Below are 22,958 nucleotides of genomic sequence, written 5' to 3'. Positions count from 1 at the left end.
GGGGCACTGTGGGTGATGCGGTCCTCTGACGCGCGACGCCTCCGGGGGCCTCTGGGAGATGGAGGCTGAGGCGGCCGGCCGCGGAGCATTGCGGGCGATGAGGCCCTCTGACGCGCGACGCCTCCGGGGGCCTCCGGGAGATGGAGGCTGAGGCGGCCGCCCGCGGGGCATTGTGGGTGATGCGGTCCTCTGACGCGCGACGCCTCCGGGGGCCTCTGGGAGATGGAGGCTGAGGCGGCCGCCCGCGGGGCATTGTGGGTGATGCGGTCCTCTGACGCGCGACGCCTCCGGGGGCCTCCGGGAGATGGAGGCTGAGGCGGCCGCCCGCGGGGCACTGTGGGCGATGCGGTCCTCTGACGCGCGACGCCTCCGGGGGCCTCCGGGAGATGGAGGCTGAGGCGGCCGGCCGCGGAGCATTGCGGGCGATGAGGCCCTCTGACGCGCGACGCCTCCGGGGGCCTCCGGGAGATGGAGGCTGAGGCAGCCGCCCGCGGGGCATTGTGGGTGATGCGGTCCTCTGACGCGCGACGCCTCCGGGGGCCTCTGGGAGATGGAGGCTGAGGCGGCCGCCCGCGGGGCATTGTGGGCGATGAGGCCCTCTGACGCGCGACGCCTCCGGGGGCCTCTGGGAGATGGAGTCTGAGGCGGCCGCCCGCGGGGCATTGTGGGCGATGCGGCCCTCTGACGCGCGACGCCTCCGGGGACCTCTGGGAGATGGAGTCTGAGGCGGCCGCCCGCGGGGCATTGTGGGTGATGCGGTCCTCTGAGCGCGACGCCTCCGGGGGCCTCTGGGAGATGGAGGCTGAGGCGGCCGCCCGCGGGGCATTGTGGGTGATGCGGTCCTCTGACGCGCGACGCCTCCGGGGGCCTCTGGGAGATGGAGGCTGAGGCGGCCGCCCGCGGGGCATTGTGGGTGATGCGGTCCTCTGACGCGCGACGCCTCCGGGGACCTCTGGGAGATGGAGGCTGAGGCCGTGGCTGGCTGGGCTCTGGAAGACGGAATCAGGCGGGCGGCTGCACTCGGCCAGGGCGGAGCCTGCCCAAGGGTTTTGGGTCGCGCCTGAGGCGCTCACAGTTCCGTGACGGCGAAGCCACAGCGTGTCCCTCAGTCGTGAGTGACCTGGGCGGAGCACGTGGTTCAGGTTTCCTGTTCTGGCGCAGTGAAGTGAGGCCGCCCCCTTGGCTCCCTGTGAGATTAACTCAGCTAACTGAGCCTGGCGACCTCGCCAAGGGTCCCTCTGCGAATCCCCCTCCCCAGTCTTGTGTTAATGCTACAAGTGAGTGTACAGGCGGGCTCCGAGAAAAGCAGCCGTGTTTTAGGGTGAAGCTCTTGCTTCCTCTTGGTGTTGCGCAGACATCGTGAAGAAAACCTGCAGGTTTCCCTTGGGGCCCAGCCTGACTCCCCTCTTCCAGCTCAGATGTCTTACGCTGACGGAGCACTCTCCATCCAGTCATGTTCAAGTAACCTCTTAAAAAAAGATTTACTTATTTATTTGAAAGTCAGTTACAATGAGAGAGGGAGAGACATAGAGACAGGAGAGAGGGAGCTTCCATTCACTGGTTCACTCCTCCAATGGCTGCAACAGCCAGAGCTGGGCCAGGCAAAGCCAGGGGCCAGGAGCTTCATCTCTTCCAGGTCTCCCACGTGGGTGCAGGGGCCCAGACACTTGGGCCGTCTTCTGCTGCGGTCACAGGTGCATTAGCAGGGAGCTGGATTGGAAGTGCAGCAGCTGGGATTCAAACTGGCACCCTTATGGGATGTTGGTTTAACTTGCCGCACCACAGTGCCAGCCCCCAAATAACTTCTTCATAACATCACTTTAGGGGTTGGATTTCAGTGATGAATTGTGGGGAGACCAAAACATTCAGAGAATTCGTTTTTATTTTTATTTATTTATTTATTTTTTATTTTTTGACAGGCAGAGTGGATAGAGAGAGAGAGAGACAGACAGAAAGGTCTTCCTTTTGCCGTTGGTTCACCCTCCAGTGGCCGCTGCGGCTGGCGCACTGCGTCCAGCGTACCGCACTGATCCAATGGCAGGAGCCAGGTGCTTCTCCTGGTCTCCCCTGTGGGTGCAGGGCCCAAGCACTTGGGCCATCCTCCACTGCACTCCCAGGCCACAACAGAGAGCTGGTCTGGAAGAGGGGCACCGGGACAGAATCCGGCGCCCCGACCGGGACTAGAACCCCGTGTGCTGGCGCCGCAAGGCGGAGGATTAGCCTAGTGAGCCGCGGCGCCGGCTGAGAATTCGTTTTTCTGAGTTCTGTGAACATCATAGCAATGATTGAACATGAGTAGGGAGTGATGTGAGCCCTCTGTCTGTGGCCATCTCAGAGAGGAGCCTCTGTGACCTGGGGACCTGCTGCTCGTGACGGTGGGAGAGCCAGGCTTGTGATGGGCTGCTCTGCCTTTTACTGACACCTGGGTGGTGTCTGGAGATCTGGAGACTCGGCTGATGTGGGAAGCTTCCTCCTGCTTTTGGTGTTGGGGGTCCAGTGTAGAGCACAGAGAAACAGCTTCTGTTCTTGCAGACGTGTGGCGAGTGCACTGTGCATGGAGTACCCCAGTTCAGTCACGCATCACTCTGCTATTGGAGGAGTCCTATTACCGTAAGTCTGAACAAATTTACCTAGTGGTGAAGAAATATTAAAGATAGTAGACCCCCCTCTCCCTATTTCGTAAGTTTTACTTTTTGATTTTACCCTTCATTTTTAGAGCAACCTTTGACCTGCTTTCTAATTTCTGGCTCAAAGGGGGTCGAGGCCTGCTTCTACTGACCAGGCATAATGGAGCCAAGGCAGGAAGAGACAACATCGGAATGTGGGAAATGGCCCACCAAAACCTGTTTACCTCTACAGGTGCCCGGTTGGTGAAACACAGGAGCAGCCTCCTCTCTGTTCTTCGTGTCTGTTCCTAAAATGTTTAACTTAGGATTTATTCAGCCTTGGGAAATGTAGGGTGAGAGCGACCCCGCCCTACCCTGTTGTAAATCTTGTCTTTGCCTGATGTTATCTGTACTTTGCATATGTATACCTTGTCACCTTGTGCTTGTAAAATGCCCTTATCTCCTTTGTGAACCTAATGGATTAGCTTGAAAGGCCCCAAGTAACTATAAAAAGCTGATGTAAGTTGTACTTAGGGTCACTCACTCACATTCATGACGCTGCGACCCCAGCATGCTGGTGAATAAAATACTCTACTTGCTTTTCGCATAAGAGCCGGTCTCTTGGTGTGTTCTGCTCCGGCACAGCCATAACAGGTTCACTCCCCAATTAGCCACAACGGCCAGAGCTGCACCGATCCGAAGCCAGGAGCCAGGAGCTTCTTCAGGGTATCTCACATGAATACAGGAGCCCAAGGACTTGGGCCATCTCCTACTGCTTTCCTAGGTCATAGCACAGAGCTGGGTCGGAAGTGGAACAGCCGGATCTCGAACCGGCACCCATATGGGATGCTGGCGCTTCAGGCCAGGGCATTAACCTGCTGCGCCTCAGCGCCAGCTCCAGACAGATCTTTCAAGTAGAGTTGTTGCAAAGAGGAGATAAGCAGCTGAGGGCACCGTGTCAAGAACATTTGAGAGGAATCAGGTAGGTTATCTTGCGACGGGAGTAACCCAAGCGGGGAACCTGGGGATGTGAGAGGCAGATGAGGTTCCTGCGGCAGCACCTTGAGTAGGTGAGGAAGGCTTGGCTTCCTGCCCCAGGTGCAGGACTGGCTTCAGATGAGGTCAGCTCACGGCGAGGTGTGGAGGACAGCTCTGGTGCAGCAGGTGCCAGGCCACCGGCTGACGGAGGAGGAGAGGAACTGTTGGCAGTTTGAGGACAGAAGTGAGGAATGTGTGACAAGCAGTGAGGGTGAGGGGAGGGACATCACAGGCCCCTTGTCACTGGAGCTCAGGCCACATTTTTCTGTAGGGGTGCTGGTGCAGGATAAGAAGAGAACTGTTTCTCTGTTTTTTTTAAGATTTATTTATTTGAAAGAGTTACAGAGGGAAGGAGAGTCAGAGAGAGCGAGAGCGAGCAAGAGAGAGAGGTCTTCCATCCTTTGGGTCACTCCCCAATTGGCTGCAATGCCTGGAGCTGGGTCAATCTGAAGCCAGGAGCCAGGAGCTTCTTCCAGGTCTCCCATGTGGGTGCAGAGGCCGAAGGACTTGGGCCATCTCCTACTGCTTTCCTAGGTCATAGCAGAGAGCTGGGTCGGAAGTGGAGCAGCTGGGACTAGAACCAGCGTCCGTATGGGACGCCGACACTGTAGGAGGTGGCTTTACCCACTACGCCACAGCCCTGGCCCCAGAACTGGTTTTAAGCAGTGTGGAAAAAGGCAAAGTGAGAGAGGCAGGGGAGTTAAGGGCTATTCTAAAAAACACTGGAAACTTTTACAGTGTGAAACAACCACCATCCACATACCCTTGATTCTCCAAGTTGGCTATTTGGTGCTTCTGGTCTGGGCCAGGAGATCTCCAATGGGGCTGGTCACAGACAGCTGTGCCGTAGCTTGGTCATGGGCAGCTTCACTGGTGGTCTGCTTGTGGATGTCAGTCGGGACAAGAGCCCATGATGGGGCCACAGGACTCTCATTATCTGGCACACGACCCTGTGCTTACCCTCCTGCCCTGCAAGTAGCTGGGAGCAACAGGTGGATCCAGCACAGACGCTTGCCTGGGCTGCAAGGCCCTGGTGCAGGCAGAGGAGGAGTCTGGGGTCCCTGTTTACTGTGAGCTCCCAGTCATGCTGAAGGGTCCTGGACACCTCCTCCTGCAGGTCCCTCAGGCCCTACCCCAAATGGACTCCCGGCTTCCCTGCTTGACAAAGTCCACTGATTCGGGACACTTGCTGGCCCCTCCAGACTCTCCCTGCCTCTCCTGGCCCCCAGCCCTAGCACCTTCCCTGGGGATATTTTGAGTCCTTATCCTTTTTCCATGAAGACCACGTGCTAGAGGTGGCAGGTGCCAGGAGTGATCTGGAGCCACCCCCGCTGAAACCCCCCCTGGTAACACAGTCCAGGTTCTCTGCTGGTGGCCAGGGCAATGCCACCGCCCCCCACCACACCCCACTTCCAGCGGTGTTGCCTGGGACAGACCCTGGAACTGGCTGCTGCTCTTCCCTGGTTTTCCACGCCTCTCATGAGAGCAACCATTGTCCCCACACTAATGCACTGCCTGCATGCGTGGATTCATGAGTTGGGGACAGGGCTACCCACAAGCTAGTGGGCCTCTCCTCACTGACACTCCCCAGCCCCTATCAGCACAGCTTGGGGCTAAAAGGGGCTAAAAGACCCTGTCGGGGTCTTTTCTGTCCCAGGACCCTTGGCCCCTCCTCCACAGGACCCAGAGGAAGGGGGTAATAAATGGTGCCTCCAAGAGGACACACAAATACTTGTGCACAGGGACACATGCACCCACACAGACATGCAAGGTACAAACATGCAGACGTACCACACCTGCACTCCCCCCCCCCCCAACACACAAACAAACATGTCTGGCTTTTGCCTCTGAGGGTACAGAGGCTGGAGACAGCAGGAAAGGAGCCAGGAGAAGCTGAGGTAGGAGGATCTCAGAGTGGAGGCCAGGCAGAAGCAGCCACACTCCAGGAGACAGACAACCCCTTCCTGGCCCTGACTGTGTATTATTTCCTGGGTTTCTTTCCCAGGGCCCTGAGCTGATCCTCCAGTAATTTAGCCAGAGTGACTGCAGGCTCACAGCTTTTCAGGGATGAATTCCTGTAGAGACCTGGGCTGGAACTCTTGTCCTTAGTAAGAGCAGAATAAGGCATGTGCTTGGGCTTCAGATTTGCATGGAGACAAAATTTATTAGAAGAGACCAAGAAATAAAGAAACAAATAAAACAAAACGGGATTGGTGTGGGAAACAAACACAAGTCAACATCCCATGAACACTCAGGCAACTCTCCCATTTTTCTAACTCATCTCTTATAAAAGTGGAGGGATGTTGAATCAGTTATTTCTGATCTCTGCACTATTGAGGAAGGTAAGGAGTCAGCAGACTTTGGAAGACCTCTCTGAGCTGCAGTGTGGAGGAGTGTGGTGGCCACACTTGTCCCCCGGTGGTTGTTGAAATGTGTTTTTCCCCCCCTGATTTACCCATCCACCCTGCAAGCATAGGGCTTCTCCCCTGTGTGTGTCCTCTGGTGCCTGATGAGGTGTGACTTTTGTGTGAAGTCTCGCCCACACTCCCTGCAAGCATAGGGCTTCTCCCCTGTGTGTGTCCTCTGGTGACTAATGAGGTATGACTTCTGTGTGAAGCCTCGCCCACACTCCCTGCAAGCATAGGGCTTCTCCCCTGTGTGTGTCCTCTGATGAGTAATGAGCTGTGACTTCCATGTGAAACTTCGCCCACACTCCCTGCAAGCATAGGGCTTCTCCCCTGTGTGTGTCCTCTGGTGCTTGATGAGGTCTGACTTCTGTGTGAAGCCTCGCCCACACTCCCTGCAAGCATAGGGCTTCTCCCCTGTGTGTGTCCTCTGGTGCTTGATGAGGTCTGACTTCTGTGTGAAGCCTCGCCCACACTCCCTGCAAGCATAGGGCTTCTCCCCTGTGTGTGTCCTCTGGTGCTTGATGAGGTCTGACTTCTGTGTGAAGCCTCGCCCACACTCCCTGCAAGCATAGGGCTTCTCCCCTGTGTGTGTCCTCTGATGAGTAATGAGCTGTGACTTCCATGTGAAGCCTCGCCCACACTCCCTGCAAGCATAGGGCTTCTCCCCTGTGTGTGTCCTCTGGTGACTAATGAGGTATGACTTCCGTGTGAAACTTCGCCCACACTCCCTGCAAGCATAGGGCTTCTCCCCTGTGTGTGTCCTCTGGTGCTTGATGAGGTCTGACTTCTGTGTGAAGCCTCGCCCACACTCCCTGCAAGCATAGGGCTTCTCCCCTGTGTGTGTCCTCTGGTGAGTAATGAGGTTTGACTTCTGTGTGAAGCCTCGCCCACACTCCCTGCAAGCATAGGGCTTCTCCCCTGTGTGTGTCCTCTGGTGCTTGATGAGGTTTGACTTCTGTGTGAAGCCTCGCCCACACTCCCTGCAAGCATAGGGCTTCTCCCCTGTGTGTGTCCTCTGGTGACTAATGAGGTATGACTTCCGTGTGAAGCCTCGCCCACACTCCCTGCAAGCATAGGGCTTCTCCCCTGTGTGTGTTCTCTGGTGCCTGATGAGGTATGACTTCTGTGTGAAGCCTCGCCCACACTCCCTGCAAGCATAGGGCTTCTCCCCTGTGTGTGCTCTCTGGCCATTAATGAGGTGTGACTTGTCACTGAGGCCTTGCCTACAATCTCCATACTTGACTCCTGCAATTCTTGACAGCCCTGCCCTCACAGATGATCTGCCTATGTCCTCTGGATTCAATTCTTGGCCTATTCTAGGCTCTTCCTCTATCATTCTCTCACCCTCTCTTGAGGTCTCCACTTGTCCTTTGGGAAGGCTGGAAAAAGCCCTTGAGATCTCCTTCTGCCTTGTCCTTTTGGATGAGAATTTGGACTTTTCTTTGACGTCTTGACCTTCGGTTTTGCCATTCCAGCTCTGTGGATCAGACAGCTTCTGATGCTCTTTCCCTTGACAGGGATTTGCTGGTTGCAGGTGATTTCTTGCAGGTGCTCCTGGGAAGATCTGAGAGGAGTGACCGCGCTCCATGTGTTGACTGAGGAACTTGTGACTGGAGAAGGCCAGAGAGCACGAGGGACAGGGATGGATTTCTGGCTTTGGCTCTGCCGAAAGAGGAGGTTTTTGGTTAGGGCAGAAACAGACAAGCAGGCTGGCCATCTGCATTGCTGTGAGTGAGGCCTGCCCCACTATTTGTTCTGTACATGTTAGCAACCCAAGCATTCCTGTATGGTGTATTTTTTTCATTCTATTTTTCTCTACCTCTTCAGATATCCAGAAAGCCCACATCAGAGGCCTTTTCTACGTATCGGCCAGACTAAGGGCTTTTTTTTTTTTTTTCAAAAAAAGACTTATGCATTTATTTGAAAGTCGGAGTTACACAGAGGGAGGAGAGGCAGAGAGAGAGAGAAAGGTCTTCCATCTGCTGGTTTACTCTCCAATTGGCCACAATGGCCGGAGCTGTGCTGATCCGAAGCCAGGAGCCAGGAGCTTCCTCTGGGTCTCCCACATGGGTGCAGGGGCCCAAGGACTTGGGCCATCTTCTACTGCTTTCCTAGGTCATATCAGAGAGCTGGGTTGGAAGTGCAGCAGCCAGGTCTCGAACTGGCGCCCATATGGGATGCCGGCACTGCAGGCAGCAGCTTTACCTGCTACGCCACAGTGCCAGCCCCAAGACTAAGGGTTTTCAAGTAGCATCCTGCAGCTTCACTGTTTCATAGCTGGGGCTCCAGAGACCTCTACCCACATCCCAGATGTTTTCTTCACTGGACCCTCCCTGATCATCTGCTGTACCTTCCTCCGCTCACATGGGGAGGTCACTTTTCCTGACATGTCTGTGGCTATTTTATTCTGTTGAGAAACAACTACACTGGTCCCTTAGGGTGGATTTTCTCTCATGACATTCCTGTTGAAGAAAAAGGGATCTATTAAGTTGGGAGTCACTCACCCTGGAGACACACAAATGTGGAAGTCACATAGTGTTTAAGAGAGCACCTGCAAGTAGATCCGTGTTTGAGTCTCTCCATTCAAAAAGAGGGCTCACGTGCCTGATCTCACTGGGAGGCAGAACTCAGGCTGGGCAAGAGAGCATCCAGGTTCCAGGGACTGAAGGACTCTGGGTATTGCTGCCTCAACTTTGTTAGTGCTCCGCAAATCACAAAGTGAAAACATGTCCTCAGGCCTCACGCCATTCATTCCTAACTTATTTTATTCAGCATTTGCCTATTTCCCATGCAGTATGAAGTCCTGATTGAAAAATACATCTCGTATCAGACTTCTAGCCTCTCTGATCCCAACTTCACTCACACACACGCTCTGAAGGGGTCACCCACAACACTCTGTTTTCTGAAAGCTGACTACAGCATCATCCGAGAACACAGAACTCAAACCTCCACAGCTGTCTTCATCTCACTCAAAAAAATCTAGGGGCTGGTGCTGTGGCACAGTGGGTTAAGCCATGGCCTGCAGTGCCGGCATGCCATATGGGTGCCCGTTGGAGTCCCTGCTGCTCCACTTCTGATCCAGCTCCCTGATCCTCCCATCTTTCCACTGGGAAAGCAGTGGAAGATGGTCCGAGTCTCTGGGCCCCTGCCACCCATGTGGGAGACCAAGAAGCTCCTGGTTTTGACCTGACCCAGCCCCAGTTATTGTGGCCTTTGGGAAGTGAACCAACAGTTAGAAGCTCTGTGTCTCTCCATCTCTCTCTGTAACTCTGCCTATCAAATAAATAAATAAATCTTTTTTAAAAAGTTCAAGAACATCTAGGGGAAGCTCCTGGCTCCTGGCTTCAGATCGGCGCAGCTCTAAACATTGTGGCCATCTGGGGAGTGAAGCAGATAGAAGACCTCTCTCTCTGCCTCTCCTCTTTCTGTGTAACTCTGCCTTTCAAATAAATAAATAAATCTAAAAAATAAAAAAAGAAACAGCTAAAAGAGCAGAAGAACCTTCCTTGATGAGAGAGCTGGCAGGTGCCAAAGAAGTACTTTTTGCCTTGGACACTTTCAACGCAGTGTGCTGTAGGACATTTTATGCATAAAGTACTTAAAATATAAAAACAGAAAAAAATTCGAAATATAACAGTTGTTTCTAAGAGTCAAAGACATATAAAATGAAGTTTTTATATTTATTTAATTGAAAGGTAGAGTTATAAAGAGACAGAGGCAAAAGCAAAGAGAGATCTTCCATCCACTGGTTCATTCCCCAAATGGCCACAATGGCCAGAGCTGCGCTGATCTGAAGCCAGGAGCCAGGAGCCAGGAGCTTCTTCCAGGTCTCCATGTGGGTGCTGGGGCCTAAGCACTTGGGCCATCTTCTACTGCTTTCCCAGGCCGTAGCAGAGAGCTGGATCTGAAGTGAAACAGCTAGGTCTTGATCCGGCGCCCATAAATGGATGCTGACACTGCAGGCTGTGGCTTTACCCACTACACCACAGTGCCAGCCCCATAAAATGAATCTTTAAATCTGTAAGAGCTGGTGTTGTGGCACAATGGGTTAAGTTGCTGCCTGCAATACTGATATGCTTGCTGGTTTGAGTCCTGGTTGCTCCACTTCGTCCAGCTCCCTGGCAATGGACCTGGGACAGCAACGGAAGATGGCCCATGTGCTCGGGGCTGTGCACCCCCATGGGACTCCGATGGATTCCAGGCTCCTGGCTTTAGCCTGGTCCAGCCCCAGCTGGTGCAGCCATTTGGGGAGTGAACCAGTGAATGGAAGATCTCTCTCTCTCTCTCTCTCTCTGTCTCTTCATCTCCTTCTCTCTGTAACTTTACCTTTCAAATGAACAAATAAATCTTCAAAAAAGAATCCTTAATTTAAAAAACACCTGATGTGAAATTTGACTGACTTTATATTACATTTGATCTATTTAGAGTTGAACCACAAAAATTCTCATGAAGAATGCTTCTTTTCTTTCATTTTAAAGAACAATAGTGCTGCCTACCTCTCCCTGCTGTGAGCTCTTCCTTCCACTTGCTGCCCCACTTGATCCCCAGCTCCTGGCCATATTCGTCCCCATACCAGACCAGCAGCTCACAGCCAGGCTTGATGACCTGGCAGGTGCGGTAGAATATCTGCTTGTGGTACTGAAAGGCCACCAGGTTCTGCTCCTCGTCGTTCCGGGCACAGTTCACATACCTGAGGTGGAGACAGATGCTGAGTTCCCATTCCATGTCAGATTTGAGTCTAACTCATCACATGATGGCCAGGCCTCCACCCTCCCCCTTGGTTCCCTCCACCCCCGCCCCAGGGAGAACCTTCTGTTTCTGCCCAGGTCTCTTCCACAAGGTCAGTGAGTTCCCTGTTCCAAGTCCTATTTGTACCCAGGGAGAACCTCCTGTTTCTGCCCAGGTCTCTCTCACAAGGTCAGTGAGTTCCCAGTTCCAAGTCCTATTTGTAGTGCTCATCCTGCCAAGCATGCTTTTCTCTCTTTCCTAATTAACCATTTAAAAACCCAGTCCAGACTTCCACTTTGGCCACGAAGTACAGTGATGCCTAGCTTCTCCAAACTCCAAACTAACTTCTGTTTTGTGCCACAGAACGTGCCGTGTGAGCCTGCTCTTTGCCTCCAGAGAGGCACTGGCTGAAGACTGCCTTCCTTTAATCTCCTCACAGTACCCAGATACCATTCCCCTACCTTCCCAGGTTCCCACAGAAACAGCCAGTGTCCTCGTTATTCATATTCCCTATCCCCTGATGAAGGGGGAGCCCCTTACAGAGCAGAGCAGGGCTGGGGCACTCGGCAGAGACTCAGGGCCCTGCCACAGCTCACTTCTCTGGATTCAGAACCCCATCCTTTAAAAAATATTTATTCTTATTTATTTGAAAGGCAGAGTTATGGGTGGGGGGGAGAAAGAGAATGAGAATGAATCCGCTGGCTTACTCCTCAAATGGCTGCAACAGCCAGGGTAGGTGCAGGGGTCCAAAACCTTGGGCCATCCTCCACTGCTTTCCTGGGTACATTGGCAGGGAGCAGGGTGGGAAGTGGAGTAGGTGGGATTCAAACCAGCATTCATGTGGGATGCTGGCATCACAGGCAGTGGCTCAACCTGCTGCACTACAACACCAGTCTCCAGAATCCAGTTTTGATTTCACTGTGGCTGGGAAGACTTCCTATGTTTTTTTTTTTTTTTTGACAGGCAGAGTTAGACAGTGAGAGAGAGAGAGAGAGAGAGACAGAGAGAAAGGTCTTCCTTCCGTTGGTTCACTCAACAAATGGCCGCCACAGCCGGCACGCTGCATCGATCCAAAGCCAGGAGCCAGGCGCTTCCTCCTGGTCTCCCATGCGGGTGCAGGGCCCAAGCACTTGGGCCACCCTCCACTGCCTTCCCGGGCCACAGCAGAGAGCTGGACTGGAAGAGGAGCAACCGGGACAGAACTGGCGCCCCAACCGGGACTATAACCTGGAGTGCTGGTGCCGCAGGTGGAGGATCAGCCTAGTGAGCCGCGGCACCAGCTGACTTCCTGTGTTTTAAGTTGTTCAGGCACTGTGCACTTCTCCAAATAATGGGAAAATTATAGTTAAGGATACAGGTTTCATGGTCTGTCCAGGTATTGAAATCCATTTTCCACACAGGAAGTGCTTAATAAATGTTGATTAGACAAAGGGTGAGTAGCCAGTAGATCTAGGCTCCTCAAAGCTTATCCCCAGTTTTGTGTAGCATATAGATTTATGTTTTGATAAAAGATATAGTATTTATATCTTATATCTTTTTAAAAATGGCCATGATATTGAAGAGCAGTGTCTGGAGAAAACCGAGGAGCATGGGGTCACTGAAGGAGGCGTAAGGAGAAGGAAAGGAATCTCAGCTTGTGAGAGAGAAGCGTCCTTCCCAGAACGCAGCTTGCTCTGGGCCTTACCTCATCCAGTTGGCCCAAGAGCTATCCTTTCCATCCACATACTCATAGCAGTTTCTCCCCTTGGTGATCTGAATTTCAGAAAAATAAGTTAAACTCTCCCTGGAGTGGGAAGAATTCAGAATTACTTTACTCAGCTATCATCAGTACTCTTTGGGCTTACACGGATTCAGACACGAGTTGTGACCACATGTTGTGCTCCTGGTCATCAGTAGACATCTGAGTTGATTTGTATAAGAGCAGAGGACCACAGGGAGGACACCTGCTTTGTCTCTTATGGCCCTGCTCTGTCGTAACCTGCCATCTTTACATAGGAGTTCCACATCTGTGCAAAGACTGCTGAGTGAGCTAATCACGTTGTCCCCATCTATGTCCTAATATGCGGGAGGAGACATCCCACCAAAGGCACAGAAGGGATGTGGGGAGCCAGAAGACAGGCAAGGGAAGCACTTCTCACCAGCCAGGAATACCCGCTGTTGGCTGCCTCCTCCTCTTCTGTGATCTGGCCCTCGTAGGGACCAAAGTGCAGGCCCAGTGGCAGATCTGATGCCTCGTTCCATACTCCAAGCCCAGCCTCAGGGATGCCCGATGGTCCAATTCTTAGCCCAGGGGGCAGGCTGAGGACTGAGCGATTGGGATGCCCCTTGTCCACTGCACTGTCCTTTACAAATATGGGTGGTCCGTGAACAGCACAGCTGTCAAGGAAGAAGTTCTGACACTTCTCACAATCTGGAGAGGAGAGCAGCAAGGATTAGGAAAGGTATACTGCTTGTTGCTGGGTATAGAGAGCTTCAGGAACAGCCCAGCACTCACATCATTTAGCCTCAATCTTCTATTTATTTATTTATTTATTTGACAGGTAGAGTGACAGACAGCGAGAGAGAGACAGACAGACAGAAAGGTCTTCCTTCAGTTGGTCCACCCCCCCAAATGGCCTCTAAGGCAGGTACTATGCCAGGAGCCAGGTGCCTCCTCCTGGTCTCCCACATTGGTGCAGGGGCCCAAGCACTTGGGCCATCCTCCACTGCCTTCCCAGACCACAGCAGAGAGCTGGACTGGAAGAGGAACAACCGGGACTAGAACTGAGCACCCATATGGGATGCCAGCGCTGCAGACAAAGGATTAACCAAGTGAGTTATGGCGCCGGCACCCAGCCTCAATCTTGCACTCCAAGTCATAAGAGGAAGGGGATGAAGTGGGGCCAAATGATGAGATGAATTTTGAGTCAGGACATAGGAGCTTTGAGTGTGAGTGGGCCAGAGGGTCACTTACAGAGGTAGTCGTCATCCTGAGGCTCACTGCACTCTTTGTATGCCTGACTCTTTCTTTTTCGAAAGCTGTACATCTTCACTTCAATTTTCTTTCTTCTAAGTCCTGAGTTGGAGAGGGTAGGTGAGTGAAGTTAGGAGTATAGAATGTTCATTCCTGCTTTATCTGAAAATGTGAAACCTCCTACCATCAAATTATCACCTATGCTTTTACATATCTTCCCTCTACCTCATTTCCTGCCCTTAAATATTGGCTCAGAGAGACCAAGGCTCCACACTTACCAAATGACAATGTCTAACTGAATTTAAGTTTCTAACTGTTCCCATCAGCAGATTTAATCTCTCAACATTTATACTTATAAAAATAGTTTGTTCATTCATAAAATATTTTTGAGGATATAGTACATGTTAAGTATTGAACAGAGGCCTAGACATATCTCACTAAGAAAATGTGGTTTGTATCATCAAAGGTCAATTTATTGGCCACCTTGCATGTATCAATTATTTTATTTTTTAATGCTTTCAAATAATATGAAGTGTCTTCAAAGAGTTCACAAAAAAACTGCATGGATTTAAAAAATGGTTTTTCACTAAAATAAACTTAGGTTTTAATTCCTTTTCCATGAACTTTTAAAAAATTGTTTATTTAAGAGGCAAAGAGAGACAGAGAGAGAAAGTGAAAGGGCAAGCTGCCATACACTGGTTCACTCCCTAAATAGCTGCAGTAGCAGCCAAAGCTGGGAGCAGGGAACTCAATCCAGGTCTCTCACATGGATGGCAAGAACCCGCTCAGTTGAGTCATCACTGTGTCCCGGGGTTATATCAGCATGAAGCTGGCATCAGCAGCAGAGCCAGGTCTCCTATGGGACATGGGCATCTTCACTACTAGGCCAACTGATTTGCTGTCTGGGAAATTGTTGTATATGAGCTACGTATCCCTATCCTCATTTTGCATATTAGCACTCAGGAGCTCAGAGAAGTTATGATTTCCCAAAGGCTCCAATACTTTTGTGTAGATTATAGCCCAAGTACGTGAATTCAGAATTAATGTGTTCACTTGCTATTCAACATTACAATCAATTTTTGATCTCCTAGCTTAATCCAGCATAAGTCCAGACCCATTCAAAGTATGCCCCACATATCTCAATCATCCTCATCAGCCTTCATCCAGAAGGCCTGGAGGGACTGAAGTTGCCAAAGTACTTTCTCTTTACCCAGTTTTCGTGTGGAGTGCTGTCCAGACGTCCTCGTTTCTTTAGGAGGGAACGATGGTTTCTGGTCCTCCTCTGGGCCAGCTGTGTTCAGCAAATTTGCTATTCCTGACGATTCCTTCAAACTAGATTCATTATTTACAGGCAACCTGGGCATCCCCTTTAATGTAAGGGTCACATTAAAAAGATAATTTTCATTTCTTTAGTTCCTTAGGGCTTGCAGTGTGTTTTCACACACATGACTTTATTTAGTGCTTCATCGTCTCTGGAAATATCTGATGTGTGAATACATGAGGGAAAAGCAACATCTAAGTGGGTGTTTTTAAGTATTTATTTGAAAGTCAGAGTTACACTCAGAGAGAAGGAGAGGCAGAGAGAGAGAAAGAGAAGTCTTTCATCCGCTGGTTCACGCCCCAGTTGGCCGCAACAGCCAGAGCTGTGCCAACTTGAAGTCAGAAGCCAGGAGCTCCCTCCAGGTCTCCCACATGGGTGCAGGGGCCCAAGGACTTGGGCCATCTTCTACTGCTTTCCCAGGCCATAGCAGAGAGCTGGATTGGAAGTGGAGCAGCCAGGACTCAAACTGGTGCCCATATGGGATGCTGGCACTACAGGTGGCAGCTTTACCTGCTACACCACAGCGCCAGCCCCCAATTCTTCTCAGAGCCATGAAGAATCTCTCACTGAATCCAGGGCTAGAACCTATGCCTTAAGGCTCTTTCCCTCCATCTGGTTTTCAGTTTCTTCTGTACAGATGCAAGTGAGGGAGAGCAAATACTTGGGAAGATGAGCTGGAGAACAAAGTCTGTGAAAGAAGGCAGGAAGGGCTTATAGAGAAAAGGAAGCTATCTTCCATAAACCAGTCAACATCTGGTGGAAGGGAAAATGTAGAAGAGCAGAGAGGCCATAAAATAGGCCTGGAACATGAGTGTGCATCAGTGAGGCTGGGAAGACGTGGAAGCAGTGAGACTGGTGGAAATGGAACATGGTGTTCAATTTGCAAATTGCAATATCCTGAGAATAATATTTGACTTTGCAATTCATGGTTGCCTGTGTCAATTCTGTTGAATCAGGGTGTACCATTAGTTAATTATCTTCAGTTTTTTTTTTTTGACAGGTAGAGTGAACAGTGTGAGAGAGAGAGAGAGAGACAGAGAGAAAGGTCTTCCTTTACCGTTGGTTCACCCTCCAATGGCTGCTGCGGCCGGCATGCTGTGGCCAGTGCACCGTGCTGATCCGAAGCCAGGAGCCAGGTGCTTCTGGTCTCCCATGTGGGTGCAGGGCCCAAAGCACTTGGGCCATCCTCCACTGCACTACCGGGCCACAGCAGAGAGCTGGACTGGAAGAGGAGCAACCGGGACAGAATCTGGTGCCCTGATCGGGACTAGAACCCGGTGTGCCGGCGCCACAAGGCAGAGGATCAGCCTATTGAGCCACGGCACCAGCCTCAGCTTCTTTTCTTGATCTGTAAACTGATATACATGTTATATAGTAATGTTCATTATGAGCTACTGAATATGGCATGAATGTGAGATTAATAATTTTTCCTACAGTCCTGTTATCAATTTACCTATTCAATAATCTTTAAAGTTGAAATCTGACTCAAAGATTTTATCTTCAGCATTCCTTGGACCTATTACTACTTGTTTAATTAGTAAAATTTTGAATCAGTCTCCCAGAAAATAGTGAGAGGTTATTCATGGCTCTGAGAAGAACTGGGGGCTGGCGCTGTGGTGTAGCAGGTAAAGCCACCGCCTGTAGTGCCAGCATCCCATATGAGCACCAGTTTGAGTCCTGGCTGCTCCACTTCCAATCCAGCTCTCTGCTATGGCCTGGGAAAGCAGTAGAAGATGGCCCAAGTCCTTGGGCCCCTGCACCCATGTGGGAGACCTGGAGGGAGCTCCTGGCTTCTGACTTCAAGTTGGCACAGCTCTGGCTGTTGCGGCCAACTGGGGTGTGAACCAGCGGATGGAAGACCTCTCTTTCTCTCTCTCTGCCTCTCCTTCTCTCTGAGTGTAACTCTGACTTTCAAATAAATAAATATTTAAAGAGAGAGAGAGAGAAGAATTGGAATGAACTGAGCTCTCAACTCATAATGCAGAGGCAACAGGCCAAATAAATGATTCCAAACAACAAAAAAAGTTGCCTAAATAGAGCTCAGAGGAAGAGGCTGTCATTTCCTCCTTCAGGAATGAGGATTTGAAATTAGTTGTAGAAGTTACATTTCTACTGAATATATGAACCTATCTGAAACTTGAAGTCATTATCTTACTTGCTGCTTCTCAACCAGGAAACCCAGAACTCCTCAGGGCTTGGAACTGCTTCCTCTTATCAGAACAGGTCCCTTATGAGGTGGGGACCCTCTCTCATTCTTCATCTGGACCACTCACAGTACAAATTGCCTGTATCTTTATAAGCTTCCTTTATTCAGACTGCTTAATGCATCTCTCACTTTACTACGGCAGAGAAAAACAGACCGAGATAATCAGAAGAATGATGTAAAGATGTGTGATTAAAACAGCACAAACTTTGCAAAGCTACGAAAGTGCTAATGAGCTTGGAAGTGCTCTAGACGAGGAGTTTTGGGTTGGATTATACAACCACTCACTGTAATCTCAAGCACATAACTCAACATTTCTGTGCCTCAGATTCCTCATCTGTAAAACTAGTATATTTTAGTACCTGCCTCACAGGGTTGTTGGAAGGTTTAAGTGGGTTTATTCACGAAAATGCTTAAAAATAAGGCCTGAAATACTATGAAAACAAAACAAGTGGTAGTGGTTATTTTGCCATTCTTACTTCCTCTCCATGATGCTGTCAGACATTATGCTACAGAGACCCGGAGAGGAAACGGCAGCTCCTAGTATACGCTGTGCCTTCTGCTTCTCTTGCCCGTGATGGGCTCATGAGGAAAATTTTTCCAGTGAATGGGATCTGGGAGATACTCACCTTCTGGTGTTTGCTGTGTTCCGTTCTGAAGGCCATCCAAGGAGGTTTGACTGGAAGGTGACAACAAATCAGTGTTGGTTGGTAAATGTTTCAAAACTTTGGAAATCCTCATTAGAGAAAGAATTCTGAGCCAGAGAGTGGAGTGATGATTCCAAATAGGATCCAGATGTGATGTAACAATGTTTTCTGTGGCCATTTGGGGAGTGCATCAGTGGTCAGATGATCTCGCACTCTCCCTCCCTCCCTTCTGTAATTCTTCCTTTCAAATAAAAAATAGCAATAAACAAATCTTTAAAAAAACTCAGTTGTGTTTCTGTACACTAACAATGAAAAATCCCAAAAGGAAATTAAGAAAGGAACCTCCTCTTCAACAGCATCAAAAAGAATAAAATACTTAAAAACAAACTGAACTGAACCCGGGTTGATACTGAGGGATGACTGTACAAAAATTAATTCAAAATGGATTGAGGACTTGAAAGAAATCTTGCCACATGCTACAACATGGATAGATCTTGACATTTTAGTAAGTGAAGTAAGCCCGTCACAAAAAGACAAATAGAAACAGAGTAGAGTTGTGTTTTTAAGGGTCTTGGATGCAGACTTGAGCGTGAAAGGGGGCTGAAGAGGCCTAAGTCATCAGGACGCTGTCTTTGCTGCCAGGATACCATGCAGCTTTTGAACTATGACCCAGGAAAATCTGCTGTAACTTAAGCAGGAGTAAGCCTTCTGTTTTAGGGCCTTTGTAGGAAAAATAATTAACAAAAGCATTGTTTGCCTCTCCCTGCATGGAGGCAACATCAGAACCTGAGACTGTAGTGTGCTCCCTTAATAAAAAACCCAGACTGTAACTGTTACTGTATCTCTCCTTGATTTTTAAATCTGATTGGTAACCATGACATAAATCTATTTTGTTTAAACCCTACTCAATGCACACACCAGCCCTGTAAGACATGTGTAAAATTTGTAGCCAAACAGAAGTTTGTGTGCTTGAATCCTCACTTTGACTTTCTGATTCGCCAACACGTTTGCTGATTTCAGTCCATAGGGGAAGGAGGAAATGGGGGTGGTTATTCAAGTACACTTTTTAAAGCTCTGTTGCATAATAATGTACATATAATTAACAACACTGAACACTTAAAACTGTTAAAACCATTAGGGTACATTTGTGTTATGTGAGTTCTCATCACATGAAAAAAACAACAACAACAACAAATTGAGTAGTAAGGTGGAAGCTTTCTGAGTCCAGATAAAGATGCACAGATGAGTGGTAAACCATGGAGGTGTGTTACCCACTAAAATCTTTCTTTTCACGTTGAAATCTTTGTGTGCAACCAAACAGTGGGCTTTCATACCTCTTACTCTACTCTCGACAGCCTAAGGAATCTGAAATCCATAGATGGGAAACCATAGACCTAATCCAAGTTGGCTTTCTCCAGTTCAGAAAGATCGACTTTATCTTCTAAACTGTCCTGCCCAAGCAGTAGAAGAGGAAATGAACTGCTCACTTCTATATCAATTACGCATCTTTTTATTTCCAGGATGCCTACTGTGGTGACTTGTTGGAAAGACCAGGGAAATTAAACAGCTCTCTCAAATCTTTTCCAAGAATGAAAACAGGTTCATTCTTAGGTGACAGTATGAGGTGGTGTGATTAAGTATACATGAATAGATTATATATTATGTTACTTCTTTTTTTTTTTTTTTTTGACAGGCAGAGTGGATAGTGAGAGAGAGAGACAGAGAGAAAGGTCTTCCTTTTTGCCATTGGTTCACCCTCCAATGGCCGCCGCATCGCGCTGATCTGAAGCCAGGAGCCAGGTGCTTCTCCTGGTCTCCCATGTGGGTGCAGGGCCCAAGCACTTGGGCCATCCTCCACTGCACTCCTGGGCAACAGCAGAGAGCTGGCCTGGAGGAGGGACAGAATCCGGCGCCCCGACCGGGACAAGAACCTGGTGTGCCAGCGCCGCTAGGTGGAGGATTAGCCTAGTGAGCCACAGCGCCAGCCAATGTTACTTCTTCTAAAACATTTAATTCAGTATTCAAACTATTATGAGATTAGTCTTAGGAAGCTTTTGGGAGGATGTGCAGTTTAAGATTTCTTTTTTTAATTTTTTTTTTCTTTTTGACAGGCAGAGTGGACAGTGAGAGAGAGAGAGAGAGAAAGGTCTTCCTTTGCTGTTGGTTCACCCTCCAATGGCCGCCGCGGCCAGCGCACTGCAGCCAGCACACCACGCTGATCCGAAGCCAGGAGCCAGGTGCTTCTCCTGGTCTCCCATGCAGGTGAAGGGCCCAAGGACTTGGGCCATCCTCTACTGCCCTCCCGGGCCATAGCAGAGAGCTGGCCTGGAAGAGGGGCAACCGGGACAAGAACCCGGTGTGCCAGCGCCACTAGGCGGAGGATTAGCCTAGTGAGCCACGGCGCCAGCCAGTGTTACTTCTTCTAAAACATTTAATTCAGTATTCAAACTATTATGAGATTAGTCTTAGGAAGCTTTTGGGAGGATGTGCAGTTTAAGATTTCTTTAATTGCCTCTTGATTAACAATGTTGAATAAAAACAAGTTTTAAAATAAATGTGTTAAATTTTAAACACAGAGAAAATAGAGAGTGACACTGAAAAATCTATGCATCCATCACCATTCAGGCTGCTTTAGATACTTTTATCTTCATTTCAAAATCGAAAAACAAAATTCAAAATGAACAAGCAAAAAACTAACCAACTACAGTGAAGCCACCTGCCAGTCCATCCTTCTAGTAACAAAACTGTCCTGAATTTGTTAGTTCATGCACACTTTCAGATTTTCATACATGTACCACTTATTGCCTCTATATAACACAGCTGCTGATCTACGACGTCGTCTCTAACTGCAGTGGTGTTTTGCTGCACCCTGTGCTGAAGGTAACAGGTGTCCTTTGTTCCCTTCGGAATATTGCTGGGCCTGATCCCTAGACTGGTTTCCCTCCTGGCGCTCACCTTGCTGCCTAGGCGTCCATTCTTCGTCGGAGTCCTCAGTGTCACCCGCCCGGGCTCTGACTGCCAGCCTTCGGTGACACATGAAAGCCGGTCGAGGGGCTCTGAGACCTGGAAAGAAGCAAAATCTTCACCCTCAGAGGGCAGAGCTGGGAGGAGGAACGAAAGGGGGTGGCAGGACAAGCACCCCGAAGCCTGCTGGACTGGGAGAGTCCAGGTCCAGATGCGAGCTCTGTACGGCCAGACTGCAAAACTCCGCGTCCAGATTCGTCCCCGCGCAGAGGGGAACGGTGGGCAGAGGCAGGCACTGAGGGGTTGACGCCGACCGGGTACCTATGGCTACCAGCGCGCAGTAGTTCCTTTTCACGTTCCGGTAGCGGGTCTTCTCCCACTCGCCCATCTCTGCCCACTCTTCCTTGGAGAAGTAGATGGAAATATCCCGGAAGGCATCTTGGACCTGAAAGACGCCGGATCCCCTGGGCGACGCCGAGTCGCGACGGAGCGCGGAGCCAGCCTGTCCTCCCGCCCCGGACGCGCAGCTCGGCGCCGCCCGCCTGGAGCGTCCGTTGGGCCCTCCCCGCCGGGCTGACCCCTGCGCGGCCTGGGCTCTCACCTCCGGCTTCCCCCGCGCCTGGCCTGCGTCTGCCCCTGGGCTGGGCTCCGCGCGAGCCGCGGCGCTCATGGTCCGGGCCCCGCACAACTCCAGTCTGCGTCCAGGGCTCCTGCGGGAGAGAAGGCGCTGAGCCAGGCCCGTCTCGGGCGGAGCAGCGGGCAGCCCCGGGGCTGGCGGGTGCAGGCCGCGTCCCTCCTGCCCCCTGGCGCTTCGTGGTGCGGGGAAGACGCGGGGCGCCCGAGGTCGCGGGGTCAGGGACGCGGGGCCGAGACGGGAGCGCTGGACCCGGGGGGTGGTGCGGCCCTGTGGACCGCCCAGGCCCCGCCGGTCAGAGGGGGGGACGTCCCCACGGGCGGCGGCGGAGTGGGGTCCCTCAGGCCGAGGTCTGGGGTCTCGGGCCGAGGATTTTGGGGTCCCTCAGGCCGAGGTTTGGGGTCCCTCAGGCCGAGGTCTGGGGTCTCTCAGGCCGAGGTCTGGGGCCTCGGGCCTCGGAGTTTTGGGGTCCCTCAGGCCGAGGTTTGGGGTCCCTCAGGCCGAGGTTTGGGGTCTAGGGCCGAGGAGTTTTGGGGTCCCTCAGGCCGAGGTTTGGGGTCCCTCAGGCCGAGGTCTGGGGCCTCGGAGTTTTGGGGTCCCTCAGGCCGAGGTTTGGGGTCCCTCAGGCCGAGGTCTCGGGCCTCGGAGTTTTGGGGTCCCTCAGGCCGAGGTTTGGGGTCCCTCAGCCCGAGGTCTGGGGTCTCGGGCCGAGGAGTTTTGGGGTCCCTCAGGCCGAGGTCTGGGGTCCCTCATGAGGGGTTACTGGGGCCTCGGAAGCCGCAGGGTTGTTTCCAGGCTGAGCGGCTCTCGCGGTGGGGAAACCGGGTCTCTGGGGTGAGGGCCTGGGGGTCCCCAGGCTGAGGGGTTTGGGGTGCCCGCGGTCCCCGGCTGAGGGCCTTGGGGGTCCATCAGGTTAGGGGGTGGCAGGAGTCGGGGTCCCCGGCGGAGGGGATGTGAGGCGCTGGGCTGGGGGTTCCAGGGTTTCCCGGCTCCCGTCGGTGCCTCCCGCCCGCCTCACGCGCTGTTCGCCCGGCCGCGCCCTCTGCGAGCCCCTCGGGTTGGGGAGGTCAGACCCGCGCAGGGCGCCCCGGGAGGCGCGGGCCGCCGATTGGTCGGGGAGCTACTGGGGCGGGACAAGGGGCGGAGCCATGCCTGTCCGTCACCGGTACCTCAGGCCCTGGCAGGCTGGGCAGCTGGGCGGGGCCGAGGTTTCCCGCCCCTGAGCGGAGGGAGGGAGGGAGGGAAGAATCATTTTATTCTTATAATTGTATCTATGAATCACGTGGAGTCTGTTTTCTTTTTGTTAATGTCACATTAATATGAGAATTGTGTTGTAGGAATTATTCATTTTCTGTAACCCTGAGAATCTGATATTAACCAATACCTTTAAAAATAAAAAATAAATAATATTAAAAAGGGGGAAAAAGAAATTACACTGCCAGAGGAGAAAAAAAAT

General features: G+C 51.3%; 1 protein-coding gene across 1 annotated transcript; it reads right to left on the bottom strand.

Annotated features, from left to right (window-relative positions):
* Nucleotides 1-7,384: 7,384 nt before the first annotated feature.
* Nucleotides 7,385-21,538, bottom strand: PRDM7 (PR/SET domain 7). Its single transcript, XM_062182822.1, is given in 9 exon segments — nucleotides 7,385-7,714; nucleotides 10,463-10,742; nucleotides 12,465-12,532; nucleotides 12,919-13,190; nucleotides 13,734-13,835; nucleotides 14,944-15,100; nucleotides 17,887-17,936; nucleotides 20,860-20,967; nucleotides 21,190-21,538. Coding segments are annotated over 9 exon segments (1,716 nt in total).
* Between the last annotated feature and the right edge of the window lie 1,420 nt (nucleotides 21,539-22,958).

This window comes from Lepus europaeus, chromosome 23 (genome assembly GCF_033115175.1).
Source record: "Lepus europaeus isolate LE1 chromosome 23, mLepTim1.pri, whole genome shotgun sequence".
Taxonomy (NCBI): Eukaryota; Metazoa; Chordata; class Mammalia; order Lagomorpha; family Leporidae; genus Lepus; species Lepus europaeus.
The sequence above is the reverse complement of the archived record's forward strand: the minus strand, read 5'-3'. Positions and strand labels throughout refer to the sequence as shown.